This window comes from Molothrus ater, chromosome 5, assembly GCF_012460135.2.
Source record: "Molothrus ater isolate BHLD 08-10-18 breed brown headed cowbird chromosome 5, BPBGC_Mater_1.1, whole genome shotgun sequence".
Taxonomy (NCBI): domain Eukaryota; kingdom Metazoa; phylum Chordata; class Aves; order Passeriformes; family Icteridae; genus Molothrus; species Molothrus ater.
In genome coordinates this window covers 223873-248168 of record NC_050482.2, presented here as the reverse complement: position 1 = coordinate 248168, position 24296 = coordinate 223873, and the positions used below count along the sequence as shown (strand labels likewise).

General features: G+C 59.9%; 1 protein-coding gene across 1 annotated transcript; it reads left to right on the top strand.

The window, feature by feature from the left end:
* Positions 1-809: 809 nt before the first annotated feature.
* Positions 810-24250, top strand: TNPO3 (transportin 3). Its single transcript, XM_036400567.1, has 23 exons — positions 810-975; positions 6854-7054; positions 7633-7706; positions 8355-8511; positions 10111-10254; positions 12155-12330; positions 13206-13344; positions 14336-14482; positions 16001-16108; positions 16470-16561; positions 17811-17950; positions 18017-18208; positions 19336-19427; positions 19925-20001; positions 20219-20279; positions 20742-20882; positions 21380-21496; positions 21938-22032; positions 22160-22316; positions 22630-22797; positions 22928-23040; positions 23617-23707; positions 23785-24250. Exons 1-22 carry the CDS (start codon positions 850-852, stop codon positions 23675-23677), a joined length of 2778 nt encoding a protein of 925 aa, XP_036256460.1. The 5' UTR covers positions 810-849; the 3' UTR covers positions 23678-23707; positions 23785-24250.
* The last annotated feature ends 46 nt before the right edge of the window (positions 24251-24296 follow it).

The window sequence follows — 24296 nt, the reverse complement described above, 5'->3', positions numbered from 1 at the left end:
TCCTTTTCAGGCTTATTTTGCCCAGAAAAAGGTACCCGGACTGTATGTAACACTTTGTTTCTATTGTCTCATATTGTCCTAATTCAAATTGTCCCAAATCATTATAACTCTAATTGTATTATTATTTTTATAACCATTTCATTACTATTAAACTTTTAAAATTTTAAAAACAAGTGATTGGCGTTTTTCACAACGTGACCCCACGCTCCGGTTTGAGGGGGTCTCTGGAGCCCCCGGGGGTACCGGGACCCCAAACTCCGATTTGAGGGGGGGTCTGTGGAGCCCCGGGGGTACCGGGACCCCACACTCCGGTTTGAAGGGGGGTCTCTGGAGCCCCCGGAGGTACCGGGACCCCACGCCCCGGTCTGAGGGGGCGTCAGGAGTCCCGGGACAGGCCGGGGGTACGGGAACCCCACGCTCCGGTCTGAGGGGGTCTCTGGAGGCTCCCGGGGTACCGGGGCCCCACGCTCCGGTCGGAGGGGCGGGTCCCAGACCCTTCCCGCCGCGCCGCGTGCGCCCGGACACATTTGGCCGCCGCACCGCCGGAAACCCGTTCCGGGCAGGGCGTGGAGGTGGGGGGGGGGGGGGCGGTGGGACAAACCGTGGCGGGATGGGAGAGGACGGGACGGGATGCGATGGAATGGAATGGGATAGGATGAACGGGACGGGTCGGGATGGGAGGGGATGCGATGAGATGGGAGAGGCGGAACGGGGCGGAGCGGGCAGCGGCGAGGGAGGCCGGCGGAACGGGAGGACGCGGAACGGAAGGCGCACGGGCGCGTTTCCGGGGGCCGGCCCGGTGCGGCGGAGCGGCGATGGCGGCGGGCGGGCGGCGCTGAGGGACCGGCCATGGAGCACGGGCCGGGCCGGCCCAGCCTGCAGCTCGTCCAGCAGGCCGTGCAGGCGCTCTACCACGACCCCGACCCCAGCGGCAAGGAGCGGGCGAGCTGCTGGCTGGGCGAACTGCAGCGCTCGGTGAGAGCCGCGGGCGGCGGGTACCGGGCCCGGGCTCGCGGGGAGGCCTCGGGCCGCATCCGGGGTGGGGCGGGGCAGGGAACGGCGGCCCCTCGGCGGCCTCGGGGAGCCTCTACACCGCCGCTGCCGCTGCTCTGTGGCTGCCCCATCCCTGGGAGCGCTCTGGAGAGAGACTTTGAACAAGGCCTGGAGGGACAGGACACGGGAATAGCTTCCACTGCCAGAGGGCAGGCATGGATGGGATCTTGAGAATGAGGAATTCCTGGCTGGGCTGGAATTGCCAGAGCAGCTGGGGCTGCCCCTGCATCCCTGGAATGTCCAAGGCCAGGCTGGACACTGGGGCTGGAGCAGCCTGGGACAGTGGGAGGTGTCCCTGCCATGGCAGGGGTGGCACTGAAGGTGGTTTGCGGTCCTTTCCCACCCAAACCATTCCCTGGTTCCGTGATTAACACAAGGAAAAGGGGCTGAAACGTTTGGCACCATCGTGAGGGAATTAGGAAGGAGGAATTGGCTCCTGGAGGGAAATTTGGGCTTCTCCTGCCGGCCGGGGTGAGAGAGCTGCCGGTATCCGTGAGGGGATGGAGCCAAGGGCTCCTTCAGTCCCCAGAGCCCTCAGGACACAGCTCCCCCCGGGTTTGGGGTGTTTGTCGGTGTTTTGTGGCCTCATCTGGTCCTGCTGGAGCCGCTTTGTCCCCCTCCCTCAGGGGGTGGGTGTTTCCCCTTCCCGGAGCTGGGCAGTGTCCCTTCTGTGCTCCCCCCTCTCCCCAAGCCCTCCCCAGCAGCGGGACAAGATTCCCTGCCCTGGGGCCGGGGCGGGACTGTGTCCTGCCCCTCCCTGCTCTGGGTGTCCCAGCTCTGGCCCCTTCCTGCCCTCTGACCAACCCTGGCACTCCTTGTTCCCACAAACTCCCATTTTCCCCATTTTCCCCCTGAATTCCGTGCAGTGCTGCAGCACATTGCAGTTCCCATGGAAGTTCCCAAGGGAATGTCCATTGCTGGGTCTGGGGGATCTACTGCTGCTGCCCCCATTTCCCCCTGGGCAGGGGCAGCTGGAGGAGGGAGGTTCCATTTCAGGGATTGGTCCTGTCCCAGCCTCTCCTGAACCTGGGTGGGACCCCAGAACCCCTGTCCCAGGACCCCCCCCCAAATCTGGGGTGACCCTGTAGGGCCGGGGGCCGCCTGGGTGAGACCCCCAGGATTGCTGCTGGGTAAAGGGGTGTCCCCAGGTCAGGCCGCCCCATCCCCAGGAGAGTTTGGGCTTTTGGGGACTAATTTGTATTCCCAAGTAGCTGGGAATCCCGGGCTCTCTGCTCCAGAGTCTCTGGCTGTTTCTGATAGAATGGTAGTAGTAATAATAGCAGTAGTAATAATAATAAAAAAATCAGCAGTAACAATGTTGTTATTAACACAGCAGCACTCCTGCTTCTCCCCCTTTGTTGGGTTATTCCCCCTGCTCCTCTCTGAGCTTTGTGTGCTGCTCCCAGAAGGAATCCCAGTTATTCCCAGTGTCCCAGGCCCAGCCTGGTTCTGTCCAGCACCTTCCTCTCCTCGGAGCTGCTGAGTTATCCCAGCCCTGGCAGGGGCACCGAGGCCACCCTGCACAGCAGGGGCTCCCTGGCATAGCCTGGCAGGGCTGGGATGCTCCACTGGGACCTTTCCCAGCTTGGTGGCACTGGTGGCACTGGCTGGGCACTTGCTGTTTGTCCCTCAGGTGTCCCCGTGCCCTGGTCTGGATGGAGGCACTGGGATTAACCCCCCAAGGGATGTTTGCTTGGATCCTCCTCTGTGCCAAGCCCTGTCCCTGCAGTGCCACCTGCCAGGGGCTGTTTGCTGACACGCCTGGGCAGGCTGTGCCCCTTCCAGAGCGCCCAGCCCTGCTCAGTTCTGTCACCTTTGCCTCTGCTGGGCGAGCTCTCAGGATGTGGGGTTCCTGCTGGTTTCTGCCTTTCTGGGGTTGCAATCACAGAATCCTGGAATGGTTTGGGGTGGGAAGGGACCTCAGAGCCCCTCCAGTGCCACTCCTGCCATGGCAGGGCCACCTCCCACTGTCCCAGGTGCTCCAGCCCCAGTGTCCAGCCTGGCCTTGGGCACTTGTAGGCACAAAGTTTGAGGTGATTGGGAGTGGGGCTGCCCCAGCCCATCCCCAGTGGCACAGCTGGGAGAAGCAGGTGAGCAGCACTGACAGCACTGACAGCCATGGAGTGCCCAGGTGAGCAGCACTGACAGCCATGGAGTGCCCAGGTGAGCAGCACTGACAGCCATGGGGTGCCCAGGTGAGCAGCACTGACAGCACTGACAGCCATGGGGTGCCCAGGTGAGCAGCACTGACAGCACTGACAGCACTGACAGCCATGGGGTGCCCAGGTGAGCAGCACTGACAGCCAAGGGGTGCCCAGGTGAGCAGCACTGACAGCACTGACAGCCATGGGGTGCCCAGGTGAGCAGCACTGACAGCACTGACAGCCATGGGGTGCCCAGCTGAGCAGCACTGACAGCACTGACAGCACTGACAGCCATGGGGTGCCCAGGTGAGCAGCACTGACAGCCATGGGGTGCCCAGGTGAGCAGCACTGACAGCCATGGGGTGCCCAGGTGTGCTGAGCAACCACCCAGGGAGCAGAGGGCACACAGGTGCACTGCATGAACAGGAGGGCATAAAAGGGTGGGCTAAGAACAGCAAGGGCAGACACTTGCAGCCTCCTGAAGTGGTGTGGTGTTGCTCTGGATGGGCAGATGCCTGAAGCCTCCTGAAGTGGTGTGCTGTTACTCTGTGTTGGGTGAAGCTTTCTGAAATTGTATCTGTGGGATAGATTGCATTGTGGGGATGAGAAGGCAAAGCCTAAAACTGAGTTTGGGTGCCTGGGTTACTCTGTGAGGGTTCAGGTTTGGCGCTGGCGACCCTCGAACCTGAGTGAGATCCCCACAGTTCCAATCCCTGGCAGGGATCTCTGGCAGGACGTGGGGCTCAGGTTTGGGTCTGGCGGGCCCTGGGGGCTCAGGTTTGTCCCTCAGCTCCCCAGCAGCCTCGTTCTCCCTTTCCTGCTGGCTGTTCCTGGGAAACGGGGCCGGACGTGGCGGAGCAGCTCCGAGCCTGCACAGCGCTGGGGAGCTCGGTGCAAGTTGACCTAAATCCCAGAATTTGAGTCTCCTTCAGCCAGCTGTGTGCTGGGAGCTGTGTGAAGGCTGATTGCAGACTAGCTGGGGTTTCCTCAGGCACAGGGGCTGTACCCAGTGTGGGATTGGCCTTGTCCCAGCTTCATGGCTGGAGTTTCTCTGCATTACTGGTGTCTGGAGCAGAGCCCTGGGAGAATGTTCCATGTGGGTCCAAGGCTGTGAGCTGAGTGTTGGGGCTGTGGTGTGGATTGAGTGGAGGTTGGAATGTTCCATGTGGATCCGTGGCTGTGAGCTGAGTGTTGGGGTTTTGGTGTGGATTGAGTGGAGGTTGGAATGTTCCATGTGGATCCGTGGCTGTGAGCTGAGTGTTGGGGTTTTGGTGTAGATCGAGTGGAGGTTGGAATGTTCCATGTGGATCCATGGCTGTGAGCTGAGTGTTGGGGCTCTGGTGTGGATCAAGTGGAGGTTGGTTTGGGTTTCAGTGGGGGTTCAGGAAGTGCTTTCTGGGAGGGAAATCCTCTGGCATTGTAGAAGTCCTGAATGTGCCATGAGGAGTTTCAGGCATAGAAACAGCTTCTTGTAGTCATTGGTGCTCACAGCCCATTAATAATTTTGCTCTTTGCTGAGCTGGGCTCCCAGACAGATTATCCATGTGCCCTGGGTTTGGTGGGCTTGGGAGCATCTCCTGTGGCTGCCACCGTGTCCATCCAAAGTGGGAATTACCAGCCTGTTAACTGAGGGAAGAAAGAGTTTAGTGAGAGGGTTTGATGGGATTCTGGCTGTTGGAGGTGTGAAGTTTAACTTCTTGTTTATTCCCAGTGTGGGAATTCCCTGTGAGGATAAATAAATCCAGGGGGTACGATTATGACAGCAGTGGCTCCAGGCTTTTCTCACTCCTGTTAGAGTCATTCCAGGTGAGTCACTCCAGGGGCAGCTGGAGTTACAGCCCCTGTCATGGAGGCAGCTGGGGAAGGAGCAGCAGAGCCTGGAAACAGCAGAGGAGTTGTCTGAAGGCTCTGCAAGGGCCCTCCTCGAGCACGCTGTGCTCAGGGGTGCTGATGGACCAGCACTCCGTGGGGAAAATGGGCAGTGTCCCATGGGAAGCTGAGGGGAGCTTCTGCCTGGGTGAGGCAGGGATGGATCCACCAGCCATGGGGCTGAACCTGGAGGGGTTGAGCAGCCATGGGGATGTGGCACCTGGGGACATGGGGACACAGGGCAGTGGTGGCCTCGGCAGTGCTGGGGAGCTGTTGGACTCGATGGGCTCTGGGGGCTCCCAGCTCAGAGGATCCTGTGGAAAGGAGGGAGGGAGAGGAGAGGGGAGCACGTGGGGTGCTGAGGGTCCCAGCCTCCCCAGCTTGTCTGGGCCCTTTGGGTTCTGCAGTTGGCTCCAGCTGCTTTCCAGGCTCCGGTGGCCGTGGAAAGAACTCCTAGGAGAAATTCTGGGAGTGGGGTCAGGAGCTAGTCCCTGTGCTATTGCCAGCTATAATGTTTTCATGTTCCATGTGCAGGAGACTGGGTTTTCCTGGGAATCAGCCTGGATCATGCTGATCCTGCCTGGTGTTGCCCTCTGGTTCCCCTGTGCGATGCTGGAGAGTCCTGGGAGCCCTGGCCCGGGCTTTGGGTCTGGAGCATTGGTGGGGGTGGAGCCTCTGGGCACGGCTGTCCTGCCTGGGGGAGAGGTTTGGAAAGGGGATTGTTTTGTCTTCCAGGCCAGAACACAGCTGGAAGCGAGGGTGGGCTGGCAGTGGTGGATTATTACAAAGGGCTGTTTGGCTGTTGGAGTGACTGGCCAAGGGTTGTGATGGAATTGCCTTCATTAGTGAGGCTGGAATTAGAGGGCCAGAGCTGGGCTTTAGGGATGCAGACGTTTTATTTCACTCTGGACTGAGCTCAGGGAAGTACTGTGGCCCAAAGGCTGTCAGAGACAAGGGCTGTGAATAACATGGAATTGGCTCAAGTTTTGTTCCCAGGTTTTCCACAGCTGGATTTGGGATTTTTTAACCAAGTTGGCCAGGGAGGTTTGGAGTCCCCATCCCTGGAGGTCTCCAAGGAAGGACTGGATGGTACTCAGTGCTGTGGGATGGGGCAGAACTTGGACTCGATGGTCTTGAAGGTCTTTTGCACCCTCAGTGTCTGTGGGATGCAGTGGGTCTCTTCCCAGTCCCCAGCCCAGCCAGGGGGCTCTGGGGTCTGCCTGGTGTTTCCCTGGCTCACCAGTGCCCCAGTCCCACATCAGGACTGAGCCTTTGGGTTCAGACCAGCCTGGCACCAGCTGGAGCTGCCCCGAGGCTGGGCAGGCCGTGGGCTCCTGCCTGGCTCTCCTCCAGCTCTCAGACACATCCGTGTTCAGCTCTGGAGTCCTGGTGTGGGCCCTCAGATGGGCCTGGTGTCCCCAGCCCAGCCAGGAATTGCTCATTGCCAAGATCCCATCCCTGGCTGCCCTCTGGCACTGGGAGCCATTCCCTGGGTGCTGTCCCTGCAGGCCTTGGCCCCAGTCCCTCTGCAGCTCTCCTGGAGCCCCTTCAGGCCCTGCCAGGGGCTCTGAGCTCTCCCTGGATCCTTCTCCTCTCCAGGCTGGGCATTCCCAGCTCTCCCAGCCTGGCTCCCTGGGAACTGAGGGGCTCCAGCCCTGCAGCAGCTCCGGGGCCTCTCTGGACTCGCCCTGGCAGGACAGGGCTGTGTGTCCATTGGGGATTTGGACTGTCTGCAGCACCCTGACCCCCCAGCCCTGCCCACTGAGCACTGCGTGGTTTTCCCACAGGTCCATGCCTGGGAGATCTCGGACCAGCTGCTGCAGATCCACCAGGATGTGGAGTCCTGCTACTTCGCAGCACAGACCATGAAGATGAAGATCCAAACTTCATTCTATGAACTCCCCACGGATTCCCACGCCTCACTCCGGGACTCTTTGCTGTCCCACATCCAGAACTTGAAGGACCTGTCCCCGGTCATTGTCACACAGGTGGGTGATGGCGGGGGGGATGGAGCTGCTCCCTCTGTGTCCTGCTCCTGGCAGTCACTCTCCCTGGGCTGGAAAACAGGGAAGGCTGATCCCTGCTCCTGGCCTGGCACAAGATTGTTTTCCCTCCTTCATCACTTTGTTCCTTTAGTTGCATCCATTACTTCATCCATACTTTGCTGTTTGGAGAGGAGGAGCAGGGGTTTTCCTGTGCTCTGCCATGGAGACCAAACCTAGCAGTGCTCAGGGGGATTTCCCTGCACCCTTCATTCCCACTATCCATACGTTCCTGTGGCACTGGGGGGCCTGACACCCGCAGGCTGAGGCAGGGTGCTCCTGCAGCCCCTGAATGCCGTGGCAGGGAACGTCAGCCCTCGGGGCAGCCGGTGTTCACCGCAGGGACTGTGCGCAGGCAGGGATGGGGGACATGGATTCCCACCCCATGGGCCGTGTTGGGAATGACTCCTGAGTTACCTGCTGGCAGGGATGTTGGGGTGGATTCCAGAGCTGCCTGCCAGCCCTGTCTCTGGACACATCCCAGCACTCCCCACACTGATCCATGTGTTTTCATTCCCTTCCAGCTCGCTCTGGCAATAGCTGACCTTGCCCTGCAGATGGCTTCGTGGAAGGGCTGTGTGCAGACACTGGTGGAGAAGTGAGTGACTGTTCCTGTCTCTGGCCTGGGGACTGCTCTGTGGGCTGTGTCAGGCAGGTGTGGTGCAGGAAAGGGAAGTTTTTCTCCCGTGATGGCTGATTTCAGCTGCCTGGGTGGTGGCAGGAGGGGCTGTCTGCCATGCACGCTTCCCTGCTCACAGCCCAACACTCAGCGCTTTTCCTCATCCCTGTTTTGTTAGGGACAATCCCTCTTCCCTCAGCTGTGTCTGTGCTGTGGGATGGAGCAGTGGGGCTGGAGCCAGTCACTGCTGGGTATCCCCAGATGTCCCCACGGGATGCCACACGCTGCTGCACAGTGACAGCAGCAGCCTCCGGGGCTGCCACCGCCCTGAGTCCATTGGCAAGAGGAGGGCTGGGATTGGTCCGGGCAGTGGCACCTGGACTCCAGAGCTCATGGGCTGGGAAAGCTTCTGGCACTGCTGTGTTGTAAATCTGGGCTGAGCCATCCTGGAGGCTCCTCTTGGCAGGGCTGTGGCTGGACACTGCCTGTCCTTGAGGCAGGACGTGCTGAATCTGTGGGATGCGTGAGGCGGGAAGGGACCTTAGAGCCCTGCCGCGGTGCAGGGCGCCCTGCAGGCCTGTCTGTGCTGTTCCCCAGTGCTGAGGTGTCCCCTGTGCCCCGTGGCAGGTACAGCAATGACGTGACGTCGCTGCCCTTCCTGCTGGAGATCCTGACGGTGCTGCCCGAGGAGGTGCACAGCCGCTCGCTGCGCATCGGCGCCAACCGCCGCACCGAGATCATCGAGGACCTGGCCTACTACTCCAGCACCGTGGTGTCCCTGCTGGTGAGCAGCCTCAGCTGCCTCTGCCCCACGGCACCCAGCCCGCCTCAGGGCACTGCGGCCTTGCTTGGGCTGGAAAAGCCCTCAGAGCCCGCGTGTCAGACCATTCCCAGCACTGCCAGGGCCACCACTGACCCTGTCCCCGAGTGCCACCTCCACACAGCTTTGAAATCCCAGCAGGGATGGGGGACTCCAAACCTCCCTGGGCGGCTGTGCCAGGGATGGACAGCCCTTTCCAGGACAGAATTTTTCCAGTATCCAACCTGAGCCTCCCCTGACACAGCTCAAGGCTGCTTCCCCTTATCAGGAGATGGAGCTGAGCTGTGCCCTCTGCCCAGCAGCTCAAGTGTTGCTGGAGAAGCCTCTTCCCCCATTCCATGTTTATCCCAGCAGAGTTCCCTGCAGCCTTTGGGGCAGCCCAGCTCGTTCTGGGAGAAGTTGTCTGAGCAAGTTCTTGCTCACTCTGAAATTCCTTTACCTTCCTCGAGTCCCCTTCCAGGGCCACCCTGCCCAGCCAGCCCAGCTTTTCCAGGGACACCTGGGAGATCCTGGCTGGAGTATCAGGAGTCCCCACATTGTGCTGTCCTCTCCAGCCCCATCTTTTCCTGGGATATCCCAGCTGGCACGTCATGGGGCCCCCACCCTGGGCTGTCCCCTCCAGCCATGTCCAGCCCCAGCTTTTCCCAGGATCCCTGGGAGATCCTGGTTGACATGCTGGGGACACAGGCAGTGTCACCTTGCCCTGGTGCTCGCAGCTGCTCAGAGCTGACACAGGATCACCAAGGGCTGGCCCTGTCCCTGCACATTCCTGATCCCTCTGCACCTGCCTGAAGCTTTCCTGAGCTTTCCCTGTTGGTGCCAGCATGGGCATTTCCACCACATACCTGAAAAGCCAAATTTTTATTTTCTGTGTGGGTTTTAAATAGCAGATTCCCATCTTCAGTTAGAAAATGGGGAGTTAAAGCAGCATTCCAGGGACTGTGATGAGGTCCAACATTCTGCCTTTAGGACTGAAGTGTCAAGTGAGGAGATCTCTGGAAGCTCTTGTGCAAGGATTCCTGGGCCAGTCCAGGGGGTCTGGGATCTTTCTCCATGTCCTGCCCCTTCCCTGTGCCAGTCGAGGCTGGGGCTTTGGGCAGGGCTCTGCTGGGCACTGGGCTGCAGCTGGAGCACTGGCCAGCACTGGGAATGAGCTGCTGCCATCCCACATCTCAGCACATCCTGGCTTGGACACTGGGGTGGCATGTTTGGAATGTCCCTCGGGACAGGTCTCTCAGCAGCAGCTTCTCTCTGCAGAGGTGTTTTTTTGGGAGAAGGGTTAAACTGGGATTGTCAGGTGTGAATATCCCTGATGGCTGTGCTCCACTGGCCCAACATGGGATCCTGCAGGAGTGGGGATGAGGGAGGTGCTCCAGCTGCTCTTCGTGCTCCTGTGGGCTCTGTCCTTCCCTCTCACTGAGTCCAGGGCTGTTGGTGACAGGGGTGCTGGGAGCAGCCTGCCTCTGGAATGTTCTCATGGGGACTCCAGAGGATGTTACAGGTTATTTCTCATGGATCACCCGCAGGAGTCAGACCCTCACTGGCTCTGCTGTGTCCCTGCAGGTGACATGTGTGGAGAAGGCAGGCAATGAGGAGAAAATGCTCATCAAAATCTTCCGCTGCCTGGGCAGCTGGTTCAACCTGGGTGTCCTGGACAGCACCTTCATGGCCAACAGCAAGCTGCTGTCCCTGCTCTTCGAGGTGCTGGTGAGTGTTTCCCAGGAGGTAGGGGCGTTCCAGGGTGGGGGCACTGGGGAATCCCAGCAGGACTGAGGCGTGGGGCAGGGCGTTCATCCCTCCTGTGTCACACAGGGACTCTCTGCTTCCCTCTGGGCCAGATCAGCTCCACAGAATGGGCAGTCCCTTGCTGGGAAGTGCAGGCAGGGAAGTGCCACTGCCCACGAGGTGCCAGGTGAGGTTTGTCACACCCAGGAGTGCCAGCTGAGGTTTGTCACACCCAGGGGGTGCCAGGTGAGGTTTGTCACACCCAGGGGTGCCAGGTGAGGTTTGTCACACCCAGGGGTGCCAGGCGAGGTTTGTCACACCCAGGGAGTGCCAGGTGAGGTTTGTCACGCCCAGGGGTGCCAGGTGAGGTTTGTCACACCCAGGGGGTGCCAGGTGAGGTTTGTCACACCCAGGGGGTCCCAGGTGAGGTTTGTCACACCCAGGCTCCCAGGTGATGTTTGCCATCCTCATGGCTGGGCATTGGAAGCCTTTGTTGGGGTTTGATGGTCAAATCAGGGGGGTTGAGGTTATTTTGGTTTCTTCCCAGATTGTCAGTTAAGCAGTATTCCTTTTCTGACCCTTTTTCCCTGGGAGATCCCCTCCTGGAGGAGTTAGGGTGTTTGTCCAGCTGAGTGTGGCAGGGCTGGAGGTGTGGAGAGTCCTGTGCCACTGAGGCAGGGAGGGAGTGGAGCCAGAGTGAGGAATTCCTGGTGGCTGGAGGTTTCTGCTACAGACATTGTCTGTCCCTCCTCCCTCTCTCCCATGGGATCCCTCATTTGCATGATTCAATCAATGACACATGCAGATGAGGGCTCCCAGGGAAGGACATCCGTGCAGGATCCTGAATATCCATGTGGGATCCTGCTCCGAGTGGAGCTGTAGCAGGAGCTGCTCCCAGGACAGGCTGTGGGGCTCACCAGCCTGTTTAGTGGTTAATGGCACTTTAAATGGGCCACTTGTTCCTTCCTCCCCTTCTCCCTTCAGTGGCACCAGGAATTGTTTCCCAAATCCATTGAAATCTCATTCAGTAGGACTCAGAGTCTCTGCTCCTTTGCTCTCTCCTGGTGCTCTGTATGTCCTGTCTCCTCCCCTGTAAATCCCCCTCACTCAGTCACCACCCATGGGATTCACTGGCCCACAGACCATCCCTGGTCAATATTCCACACTTGCTTGTGGAAACCTTGTCCCCATCCCCACCAAGGGCTCCCCACCTCCCACCTCTCCTCCCAGTGAGAGTGATGACTCTGTGTCCAGCCAGGTGATGAGCAGCATGGTGGTTTCCTTCCTTCCAAGCTGCCCTGGGTTCCAGCTGGTGTTTCCCCTCCTGTGCTTGCCAGGGAAATTGCCAGGGTCCCTTGGGGAAGGGTCAGTCTGACCTGGAATGTCCAGGGAAGCAGGTTACGAGGCCAGTAGGGGCTGTGGCTGTGCAGGACCTGTACAAAGTGTTTCCACAGAATTCTTTGGGTTGGAATAGATCTCCAAGATCAAATCCAGCCATTGTGGGAACAAGAGCAAAAACCTGGTGGTTTCATTACTGCCTGATTGCATTACTGCCTGATTGCATATAATTGGGGCAGCTCCCATCTCTGCTCTGGTGACCAGTTACAGGACCCAGGGAACAGCTGGAGGTGTGCCAGGGAGGGTCAGGCTGGAAAGAAGGAAAGGTTCTGCCCCAGAGGGTGCTGGGCACTGCCCAGGCTGCCTGGGGAATGGGCACGGCCCCGGGGCTGCCAGAGCTCCCCTCCCAGGGATGCAATCCCCTCCCTGGGATTGCTGGGGTGTCTGTGCAGGGCCAGGAGCTGGAGCTGTGATCCCTGTGCTCCCTTCCAGCTCAGGATGTTCCATGACTCTTTGGTAATTGCTGGGCTTCTGTGCCTTGCAGCAACAGGACAAGACCTCGTCCAACCTGCACGAGGCTGCGTCGGACTGCGTGTGCTCGGCCCTCTACGCCATCGAGAATGTGGAGACCAACCTGCCCCTGGCCCTGCAGCTCTTCCAGGGCGTGCTCACCCTCGAGAGTGCCTATCACATGGCTGTGGCACGGGAGGACCTGGACAAGTGAGGGACAGGGACCTTGCTGTGGCTGGGAGGGATGGCAGGACAGCACTGACCTGCTGGTGCCATGTCAGCCTCCAAACGGAGATACCAGTGCCAGGGCATCAGCAGTGCTGGGGGCACTGGGGCTGGGCAGTGCCCATCCCTGTGCTGGGCACTCGTGGGGTCACACCCAAGTCCTGGGGGCAGGTCTGGGCCCCTCACTGCAAGAGAGACCTGGAGGGGCCAGAGGCTGGGCTGGACTGGAACCATGTCCTCACTGGGCTTTTGGAGAAGTTTGAGGTCACTATTTCAGCAGATTTACTTATTGGAGTGCAGTGTTTGCGCCCACTTCCCCTGCTGGAGCGTCTCCCAGCTGCTGGCAAAGCAGAAGTTGGGGTTTCTCACTCTGCCAAGGCCCTGGGCACATTTTGGCCCAGCCGTGCCCCACACTGGGGTAAAACCCATGAGGCTGATCCAACCCCTGTCCCTCTGCACTGGGGCTTTACCCCGTGAGGCTGATCCAACCCTTGTCCCTCTGCACTGGGGCTTTACCCCGTGAGGCTGATCCAACCCTTGTCCCTCTGCACTGGGGCTTTACCCCGTGAGGCTGATCCAACCCTTGTCCCTCTGCACTGGGGTAGAGCCCCTGAGGCTGATCCAACCCTTGTCCCTCCTTGTCCCTCTGCACTGGGGTAGAGCCCCTGAGGCTGATCCAAGCCCTGTCCCTCTGCACTGGGCTTTACCCCGTGAGGCTGATCCAACCCTTGTCCCTCCTTGTCCCTCTGCACTGGGGTAGAGCCCCTGAGGCTGATCCAACCCTTGTCCCTCCTTGTCCCTCTGCACTGGGGTAGAGCCCCTGAGGCTGATCCAAGCCCTGTCCCCTTGTCCCTCTGCAGGGTGCTCAACTACTGCCGTGTGTTCACCGAGCTGTGCGAGACCTTCCTGGACAAGATCGTGTGCACGCCGGGCCAGGGCCTGGGCGACCTGCGCACGCTGGAGCTGCTGCTCATCTGCGCGGGGCACCCGCAGTACGAGGTGAGCTGCAGCCAGGCACGGGGGAAATCCTGCTGCTGCTGCTGCTGCTGCCCACTCATGGCCCTGTGAGCTGTGGGCTCTGGAGTCCCTGCTCTGCACTCGTGGGCTTCATGTTTCCCTCTGGGTGTCCTGGGATTGCCAGCACAGCTCTGAAACCCCTGTTAGTGCTTTCCCACACATTAAAGTCAAGCTCAGTGGGGATTTGTGGTTCTGGGAATTTTGCCCTGTGAGTGACTGAAATGTTGGTTCACATCAAAGCGCCCACCCACCTGCCTTAGGAGCAAAACTTGTCATTGTTTTGGTGTCTTTTTATCCTTTATTTAATTCTTTATCCTTTTTTTCTTCTCAAACCTTTAAGTGCCAGTAGCTGATCCCTGCCTGTGTTCAGTGGATGGAAGCTGCTGCCTGGCTGGTTTGCCATGGGAGGTGCAGGGTGGCTGTTGTTCCAGCAGGCCCCATACGCTCCCTGGGGTCCCTGGGACCCTTTTCCTCCCTTCCCAGGCCTGTTAAGCTCAGTTTTCCTTGGCCACAACCTCATCCTGTGCCATCAGTGCTGAGGGGGACATGGAGCTCTGCAGCTGGTCCTGGTTTTTGTGCAATAACCACACAATAAATAAAAGATCCTACCACAAAGGGGCTGCATCCACTTGCAGCCCAAGCTGCTCCCAGAGCCCCAAGCCCCGCTCTGGGGTGGTTCTAGGCCAGAGAGGCTTTAGCTGCCAAGGGCTGGGGCAGCTCTTCAGTGTCACTGGGGGATCCCAAGCCCTTTGTTAACTGACAGGCAGAGAAATCAGTGAATCTGGGGCAACCAGTCCCTGTGTCACCACTGTGTGGCAAAGCAGCTCCCACACACATCTGTGGTGCTGCCACTGCTGCCACCCAGGGCCAGGGTTTCTGTTTCTCCATCCAGACCACTGACAGAATGGTGAAAAAACATTCTGCTATGTTCTGCTATTCTGTAACAAAATACTGTATTCTTCTTTCCAAACAGGTGGTAGAAATTTCCTTTAACTTCTGGTATAGACTGGGGGAGCACCTGTACAAGACGGACGATGCTGTGATCCACAGCATCTTCAAAGCCTACATCCAGCGCCTGCTGCACGCGCTGGCCCGGCACTGCCAGCTCGACTCCGACCACGTAAGGGCCTGTGCAATGGGCAGGGGGCTGTGTGTGTCCCTGTGGAACAGCTGGGGGGTGTGTGTGTGTGCCTATGGAACAGCTGGGATATGTGTGTGTGTGTGTGTGTGTGTGTGTCCCTGTGGAACAGCTGGGATGTCTCTGTGTGTGTGTGTGTCCCTGTGGAACAGCTGGGATGTCTCTGTGTGTGTGTGTGTGTGTGTGTGTGTGTCCCTGTGGAACAGCTGGGATGTCTGTGTGTGTGTGTGTCCCTGTGGAACAGCTGGGATGTGTGTGTGTGTGTGTGTGTGTCCCTATGGAACAGCTGGGATGTGTGTGTGTGTGTGTGTGTGTGTGTGCCTATGGAACAGCTGGGATGTGTGTGTGTGTGTGTGTGTGTGTGTGTCCCTGTGGAACAGCTGGGATGTGTGTGTGCCTATGGAACAGCTGGGATGTGTGTGTGTGTGTGTGTGTGTGTCCCTATGGAACAGCTGGGATATGTGTGTGTGTCCCTGTGGAACAGCTGGGATGTGTGTGTGTGTGTGTGTGTGTGTGTGTCCCTGTGGAACAGCTGGGATGTGTGTGTGTGTGTGTCCCTATGGAACAGCTGGGATGTGTGTGTGCCTATGGAACAGCTGGGATGTGTGTGTGTCCCTGTGGAACAGCTGGGATGTGTGTGTGTGTCCCTATGGAACAGCTGGGATGTGTGTGTGTGTGTGTCCCTGTGGAACAGCTGGGATGTGTGTGTGTCCCTGTGGAACAGCTGGGATGTGTGTGTGTGTGTGTGTCCCTATGGAACAGCTGGGATGTGTGTGTGTGTGTGTGTGCCTATGGAACAGCTGGGATGTGTGTGTGTGTGTGTGTGTGTGTCCCTATGGAACAGCTGGGATGTGTGTGTGTGTGTGTCCCTATGGAACAGCTGGGATGTGTGTGTGTGTGCCTATGGAACAGCTGGGCAGTGGGATGTGTGTGTGTGTGCCTATGGAACAGCTGGGATGTGTGTGTGTGCCTATGGAACAGCTGGGCAGTGGGATGTGTGTGTGTGTCCCTATGGAACAGCTGGGATGTGTGTGTGTGTGTCCCTGTGGAACAGCTGGGATGTGTGTGTGTGTCCCTATGGAACAGCTGGGATGTGTGTGTGTGTGCCTATGGAACAGCTGGGCAGTGGGATGTGTGTGTCCCCTTGGAAGCTGTGTTGTCCCTGCTTGAGGCAGTTTTATTGGGATCAGGATGGCATGGCTCACTAGCCCCAGCTGGTATCTTCTTCCGTGCACTCTGGGATGGTTTGTCCTCCCTCCTCATCCCCTTGCTTCCCATCCCTTCCTCCGCTTGTTGGAGCAGGAATACACGGTGTGTGCTCAGGCTGGTCACGTTTTCCTTGGGCACAGCTCTCCAGAGCCTCCCGCAGCCTGGTCTGCGACAGGAGGGCGGGAATGCTGGATCTCCTTGAAACAGAATCACTGGTGTTCCCCTGGCTGTGGCTGAGGGGGAGCCTGAACTCCCCTGAGCTGCCCTTGTGCTCTCCCTCCTCTCCCTCAGGAGGGAGTCCCGGAGGAGACCGATGACTTCGGGGAGTTCCGGATGCGCGTCTCAGACCTGGTGAAGGACCTGATCTTCCTGGTGGGCTCAGTGGAGTGTTTTGCTCAGGTGGGTTTGTGGGAGTGCAGTGAGGTGCAGGCAAATGCCAAGGGAGGTCACCAAGCCCTGGTGGTCTTTGGGACTGGAGGAGGTCACACACATCTCGTGCACAAGGAAGTGTGTGGTGGGAGCTGTTCTGGGAGAGCAGGAGGTGTGGGAGCAGCAGGAGGTTTCTGACATTTTGGGGAAAGCCACTGTGGTCCCACAGTGTGGAGTGTGGGATTTCTGTGGGCCCACAGCTGAGGTGGGAGTTTGGGGCTGGGATGGGTGAGGGGTGGGAGTTTGGGGCTGGGATGGGTCAGGGGCAGGGCCTTGGGGCAGGGGTTGGGGATGGGGGCTCCTGGCCCCTCGGTGACCGTCCCTCCTGCAGCTCTATGCGACACTCAAGGACGGGAACCCGCCCTGGGAGGTGACAGAAGCCGTGCTCTTCATCATGGCCTCCATTGCCAAGAGCGTCGACCAGTGAGTCCTGCCTGTGTCCAGGGGGCTGGGGGCTAGGGCTGTCTCCCTGTGACACAGACACCACAGATATCCCAAGGACATTCCTGTCCCTGGCAGTGTCCAAGGCCAGGTTGGACCAGGCTTGGAACTGTGGAAGGTGTCCCTGCCATGGCATGAGTGGCACTGGAGGGGCTTTGAGGTCTGTTCACACCCAAACCATTTATTGGGGATCCTTCCACATCCAGGTGGAGTTTTCCTAGGTATCCTTAGGCGAGGTTAAGTCCCTGAAAGTGTTTCCTGCTATGTTAGTGGCAGTGGAAGCGTGGACAGGTGACACCCAGGGTGGTGAGCCCACAGCGAATCCTGTGCACTGCCAGCAGTGGGACAACCCAGCTGACCTTCCCTGGGCTTGGAATGCTGTCCCTCCCACCCCTGGGACACTGGGATCCCCATCCCTCTCTTCCCTGGGAGGCTGTGATTGCTGTCACTCCTTTTCCCAAGAAGGCTGGTAATGCCATCCCTCCCTTCCTTGTGAGGCTGGGAATCTATCCCCCTGCTCCCCAGGCTCCTGGAGGAGTCACCTCAGTCCCTTCACATCACCAGCTCCTGTTACCTGTGTTGAGGCTGCTCCTGCTCGCTTTTCCAATGCCCTGGGAGTGCTGGCTGGAAACACTGGGGGCTCTGCCCCTACCAGCCCAGGATCACCCCATCACACGCTCCTACAGCAGAGGAGGCAGTTCCCAGATAATGAACCCCCTGGTTCTTGTGTCCCCCAGCAGTGGTGGGCTCAGTTCCCAGATAATGAACCCCCCTGGTTCTTGTGTCCCCCAGCAGTGATGGGGCTCAGTTCCCAGATAATGAACCCCCCTGGTTCTTGTGTCCCCCAGCAGTGGTGGGGCTCAGCTCCCAGATAATGAACCCCCCTGGTTCTTGTGTCCCCCAGTAGTGGTGGGGCTCAGCTCCCAGTTAATGAACCCCCCTGGTTCTTGTGTCCCCCAGCAGTGGTGGGGCTCAGTTCCCAGATAATGAACCCCCTGGTTCTTGTGTCCCCTAGCAGTGGTGGGGCTCTCCCTGGAGGCATTCAGTGTTCCCTGTCAGTTCCCTGCTGTGGCACTGGTGTCCATGGGGCTGAGCCCCACGCTCGCAGGGTTTGTCCCAGTGTGCTCCGTGTCACATTGCACGCTCAGAGTCTGCTCAGAGTCCCTGTGTGGCGGAGGGTCCGGCAGCCCCTGCCAGCCCCTCCAGGCTCTGAGCCGAGGCTGTCCCGCAGGGAGAACAACCCGACGCTGGTGGAGGTGCTGGAGGGCGTGGTGCGGCTGCCCGAGTCGGTGCACACGGCCGTGCGCTACACCAGCATCGAGCTGGTGGGCGAGATGAGCGAGGTGGTGGACAGGAACCCGCAGTTCCTGGGTGAGTCCCGCGCCCCCGCGGCCCCGCCGCGCCCCCGCCGCCCCCGCTGAGCCCCTGTCTCCGCAGATCCCGTGCTGGGCTACCTGATGAAGGGGCTCTGTGACCGGCGCCTGGCGTCGGCCGCCGCCAAGGCCATCCACAACATCTGCTCCGTGTGCCGGGACCACATGGCCCAGCACTTCTCGGGGCTGCTGGAGATCGCCCGCGCCCTCGACTCCTTCGCGCTGTCGCCCGAGGCCGCCGTGGGGCTGCTCAAGGGTGGGTATGCCTGGGCTCTGAGGGTTATCCTGGCATCTGCCAGGGGATCCATGGGAACTGCTGGGGGATCCATGGGAACTGCTGGGGGATCCATGGGAGTTGCTCCCCGGGGTGCTGAGCCCCATCCTCGTGGGGTTTGTCCTGATGGGCCCCAAGTCCCATTCCACATGCAGAGCGTCCTCAGGAGTTCCCTTGGGGCTGGAGGCAGAAATAAATCCTGGATTGGTAACAGTCCCCATCCCTCAGACAGAGCTCAGGAACTGTCCTGGGCTGGATATGTGGGAAGAGCATGTGGGAAATGCTGAGAGCCAGGCTGGCAGTGGGTCACTGTTCCATCCAAACTCTGGGAATCACCTGCTGGACATAGAGGGTGGGGATTTGGGAGTATTGGTCATTCTTTTAGAGAGTTTGGGCTCAAGAACAGATTTTTAACTCAAGAGTGTTGGTGTCTCACTGGACTGTTGGGCACCATGAGCCTCCTCAACCACAGCTGGTTTTGGGGATGTGCCTTAAAGATTTTCAGTGAATTCCAGTGCTGCTGGAGCCTTTACCCCCAGAGCCTTTACCCTCCCTGCAGTTGTGTGCTGCCATGGGAGACTAAACTCCCCTTGCCCACTGGATGCCCCAGCACCTGCCAAGCTGCTCCTCTCCCTGCCAGAGGGTTTTCTCCCACTCCCTTAGAACAAGCCAGGAACTCCCGAGCCAGGGAGGTTTCCCCCCAGGGTGGCTGGCATGACAGCCAGATCCTGGCTGTGCCAGAGCTGGGAGTGGGAGCAGCTCCGTGCTGCCTGTTGGGAGTGGGAGCAGCTCAGTGCTCCTCGTGTTCCATGGCTGCGAGCCCCAAAGCACCTTCCCTGGAGATTCCCAGGATCTCATAATGCTGCTGGACTGGGGCAGGGACACTGGGGACACATGGGGAGCCCAGATGTGCTTGTGGCCTGTCCCTGTCCCTCACACCAGCATTGCTCCCTGCTGGGACTGAAGCGTTTTGGTGTCCGGTTCAGCCAGAGCCAGGTTCAGCTGCAGGGAAGCTCTCCCAGGCCCCACCCCTGTCCTGCAGCCATTCCATCTGGGAATGTCATGGCCTCTCTGCCTTCCCTGCTCCTGAGCCGTGTGTGTCCTTGCAGGCACGGCGCTGGTGCTGGCCCGGCTGCCCCTGGAGAAGATCTCGGAGTGCCTGAGTGAGCTCTGCGCCGTGCAGGTGCTGGCGCTCAAGAAGGTGTGTCTGGATGGAGGGGACAGTGGGGACAGTGGCCAGGCCCCAGCCCTGCTACAGCAGCTGTGTCCTCAGAGCCAGAGGTGTATCCTAGAGTAACAGAATTGTTTGGGTGGAGAAGCCCCTGGAGCCCCTTGAGTCCAACTGTTCCCCAGCATTGTCAAAGCCACCAGTGATGTCCCCAGGTGCCACATCCACAGAGCTTCTAAATCCCTTCGGGGATGGGGACTCCACCCCTGCCCTGGGCAGCTGTGCCAGGGCCAGGAATAATTTCCCCAGTATCCAACCTGACCCTCCCCTGGCACAGCTTGAGGGCATTCCCTCCTATCCTGTCACTTGTTCCATGGGGGCAGGGCCCAGCACCCACACAGGACATGGCCAGGACTGAGCCCTTCCCTAATCCCACCTGAGGAGGTGCTGCTGGTGGGGTCAGTGTCAGGCAGTGTCTTCCCAGGGCTACCTGTGCTCCTGAAATCCTATCCTTTTCCCTTGTTTTCCAGCTGCTCTCCCAGGAGCCAAGCAATGGCCTCTCCTCAGACCCTACAGTGCCCCTGGATCGACTCGCCGTCATCTTCAGGTGAGGAAGGAGCTGGGGCACTGCTGCTCCCCCAGAGCCTGACTCTGCACTGCTCCCTTCTCCCCAGCCCTTGGGGAATGGGCTGGAAGTCTCTGCTTCCCCACGTTCCAGCTCCTGAGGTGCTCCCCAAGCCAGTTCCTGGTCTACTTCCCACAGCTCCAACCCTTTTCCTTGGCTTTAATCTCAAACCCTCCTTAACCCTTGGCTGTTCCCACAGACACACCAACCCCATTGTTGAGAACGGCCAGGTCCACCCGTGCCAAAAAGTCATTCAGGAGGTGCGTGGGAGAGGGCTGGGATGTGGGGAGAGGGTTCTGGTGGGGGGGTTTGGGGTGGGGGTTTCCAGGGTGTTTAGGTTTATGGGGTACCTGGGGCGTTGTACAGAGTCCCAGTTCCTGACTGCCAGTGGATCCATGTGTCTGCCCAGGGCTGCACGGGAGGGGAGCTCTGGGGCACCCTCCTGTCCCTCGTGGAAGCTGGGATTGGGGTGTGGAGGGGGAAATCTGAGGCTTCAAGCCCCTGGAAGGGGCCCTGGCTCTGGGAATGCCCCAGGTGTTTGATTTCCCTGCCCGTGTCCCATTTGCCACGCTGCACTGGAGGGGATAAACCACCCCAGGCTCTGCAGCAAGCTTTTCTTCCCCATCTGCCATCCCTCACTGGGGTCTGGGCGCTCTGGGGACCGGGAGGGAGCGGGCAGCGTCCTGGGACGGGTGTGACCCCTGCCACGTGTCCGTGCCCAGATCTGGCCGGTGCTGTCGGAGACCCTGAACAAGCACAGCGCCGACAACCGGATCGTGGAGCGCTGCTGCCGCTGCCTGCGCTTCGCCGTGCGCTGCGTGGGCAAGGGCTCGGCGGCGCTGCTGCAGCCCCTCGTCACACAGGTGGGGCTGGGGGGCCGGGGGGCTCGCTCGGGTCACCGCGGCTGCCGCGAGTGTCGCAGGGGTGGCTGTGGGCTCTGGGAAGCGCTGCAGTGAGGCCTGGCAGTCTTGGGAATTCCAGCATAAGCCCTTGGGGAGGAGAGAGGCTTTGGAAGAGGTGGGGGGTGCTGGGAGGTTGTGGATCTCCGTGTGTGTGTGATTTGGGAGGAGTGTGTGACACCCTGCATGGTACAGCTCCTTGGGGAGGTAACCCAGCCTGAGGGAAGGATCCCTGAATCCCAGAGCTGGGTGTTCCCTGCTCCACTTGGCTCCCACCAGGCTCCAAGGGGAAGCTTCCATGGAGAAGCGCTGCTGGCTCAGGTGGCCTCAGCACAGAGATGCTCCCAGGCCATGAGCAAGTCCATTGGGGTGTCCCTGCCCACAGGGGCCGGGCTGGGCCCAGAGGGATGCGGGGTCAGGGCAGATGTGGCGGTGCCTGTGCAGCGTTCCTGTCTCCCCAGATGGTGAATGTGTACCGGGAACACCAGCACTCCTGTTTCCTCTACCTGGGCAGCATCCTGGTGGATGAGTACGGCATGGAGGAGGGCTGCCGGCAGGGCCTGCTCGACATGCTGCAGGTGGGGCCCGCCTGCCCAAATCACAGCAGCGCTCAGGGCAGAAAATCCCTCTGAGCCCATCGAGTCCAACCAACCCCAGCATGCTGAGGACACCACTGACCCTGTCCCCAAGTGCCACATCCACACAGCTGTTCAATCCTTCTGGGGGTGGGGTACTCCACCCGTGCCCTGCGCAGCTGTGCCAGGGCTGGACAGCCTTTCCAGGAAGAATTTTCCCTAATATCCCATCTATATAGAATCTCAAACTGGTTTGGGTGAGAAGCGACCTTGAAGCCCATCCACGGGCAGGGCCACCTTCCACTGTCCCGGGTTGTCCCAGGCCCCCTGCAGCCTGTCCTTGGGCACTTCCAGGGATGGGGCAGCCTTAGCCTGTTCCATGCGGGGAAGGGTAGCTTGAGGAGTAATCCCAGGTAGTTGCTGATGGATCCCTGTTCTCCCCAGGCTCTCTGCATCCCCACCTTCCAGCTCCTTGAGCAACCCAATGGCCTCCAGAACCACCCAGACACCGTGGATGACCTCTTCCGCCTGGCAGCCAGGTGCCACCTCCTTCACAGGCCACCTGGCCCCTCTGCCCTCATGGAGGGTCCCCCTGGGAGCACCAGGGGAGCAGTGGAGCGGGGAGAGGCAGGCCCTGTCCTGACGTCCGTCTGTGTCCCCGGGCAGGTTCATCCAGCGCAGCCCCATCACCCTCCTGCGCAGCCAGGTGATGATCCCCATCCTGCAGTGGGCCATCGCTGCCACCACCCTGGACCACCGGGACGCCAACTGCAGCGTCATGAAATTCCTGCGGGATCTGATCCACACCGGGGTGGCCAACGACGTGAGTGACACACGGGGATGTCACCATGGAATCATGGAATGGGCTGGGTGGGAAGGGACCTCAAAGCCCCTCCAGTGCCAGCCCTGCCATGGCAGGGACACCTCCCACTGTCCCAGGCTGCTCCAAACCCCATCTGCCCCACCATCCTCATCTGCCCTGTGCTGTTGTCCCCACCCGCCACCCTGGTTTCTCCACCACTGCTGGCAGAGAAGCTCTGGGGATTGCCTGCGGAGCAAGGAGCTTATCCCTGTCCCCAGGACCCGTGTGTCCCTGTCCCCAGGCCTTGCCCACCCCCTTGTCCTTCCTCCCACAGCATGAGGAGGACTTTGAGGTGCGGAAGGAGCTCATCAACCAGGTGATGACCCAGCTGGGGCAGCAGCTCGTGAACCAGCTCCTGCAGACGTGCTGCTTCTGCCTCCCGCCCTACACCCTGCCCGACGTCGCTGAGGTGCTCTGGGAGATCATGCAGATCGACCGCCCGGTGAGGGGAGCGACCCCACGGGGACAGGATGGGCCCCAGGGGCAGGGCTGGGACCCCAAGCTCTGCCGAGGCAGGGCCCGGGAGCCAGGTTGGGCTCCACATTCCGAGTTACTCCATTTCCCTGGCACAGACGTTCTGCCGCTGGCTGGAGAACTCGCTGAAGGGGTTGCCAAAGGAAACCACGGGCGGAGCCATCCAGGTGACACACAAACAGCTCACCGACTTCCACAAGCAGGTCACCAGGTGAGTGCCACCAGGGTCTCCAGCTCCCTCCTTCAGGCTGGCCTCCAGCAGCCCCAGCCCTGCCTGTGCTGTTGATGCTGCTGGGATGTGCCACCTGCCTGCACGGGGCCCCGGGGCCGTGTGGCGCCTTTGCCATCACCCAACGGGTTTTTCTGCCCAGCCCAATCCCTGCAGAGCCAGGGGCCCTTCTGAGCCACCTCCTCATCCCTGTGAGTCACTGGTTCCAGCTGCCAGGCCCTGCCCAGGCCTGTCCCTTCCCAGGGCCACCAGCTGCTTTGGGAACATCACCTCCCTCTGCCTCATTCCATCTCGTCCCTGGACAAATCCCAGAGGCTGAGTGCCTGGGGGCAGCTGTTTCCTTCCACCCAGCCACCACTGTGGTGGCACACAGGTCTCCTCCAGGGACAGTACTGGAGGCTGCCGACCTCGTTCTGCCCTGATGATTGTCCCTTCATCTCTCCCAACACCTTGGAGCCGAGCTGTCACACTCCCAGCTCCCATCCCTCGGCAGGACACCTTCCGTGGGTCCCACATGTCCCCTTGGGGTCACCCCCGATGTCCCGCCTTGTCTTGCAGTGCTGAGGAATGTAAACAAGTTTGCTGGGCTCTGAGGGACTTCACCCGCCTGTTCCGATAGCTCCGGCTCCACGTGGCACCTGTCTCCCAGGTAAGGGCCTGGCTCCGGGGTCCCCTGCCCCACAGGACATCGGGGACAAAAGGCTGAAGCTCCCTTCCTCCTGCCAGGAATGTCTTTAAGGAGAAGACAGGAAACAGCAACCCAAGAATGTGTCCCACAATCAGCCGAGGGCTCTCGCCCGCTCCAGCGCGTCCCGGAGTCCGGAGCCACGGGAGGGAGGAGGGCTCGGGGGTCCCGGCGGCCCCGCCTGCCCGGGGCTGGGCCACCGCCCGAGCAGCAGCCCCGGGGCAGCACCTCCGACCCGACTGCAACCCACCAGGCACCGGAGCCACACCGAGCCACGCGGCTCCACCCGGCAGCAAAAGAAGTAGAAAAACTTTCTGTGAAATGGAGACAAAAAAGAAGGAAAAGAAACAAACAAAAAACAAACAGTACAAATTGTTTAGGAAGATGGGGGGGTCAGTCTGGGGGTCCTGGGGCGCTGCCCCCCTGAGCCCACCGTGGCCTGCCTGGTGCCGACTCCCAGAGACGACACAGGTGGGACGGACTCTGCAAATAGAGATTTATATTTTATTTTGTTCTGCTTTTTTTGTTTGTTTTCTTGTTTGGTTTTTTCTTT

Excerpts from the sequence above, each read along its gene's own strand:
- TNPO3 (XM_036400567.1), top strand. The coding sequence starts at position 850 with ATGGAGCACGGGCCGGGCCGGCCCAGCCTGCAGCTCGTCCAGCAGGCC. Across the intron at positions 16,562-17,810 it reads ATTGCCAAGAGCGTCGACCA|GGAGAACAACCCGACGCTGG; the intron begins GTGAGTCCTGCC and ends GCTGTCCCGCAG. Across the intron at positions 23,041-23,616 it reads TTCCACAAGCAGGTCACCAG|TGCTGAGGAATGTAAACAAG; the intron begins GTGAGTGCCACC and ends CTTGTCTTGCAG.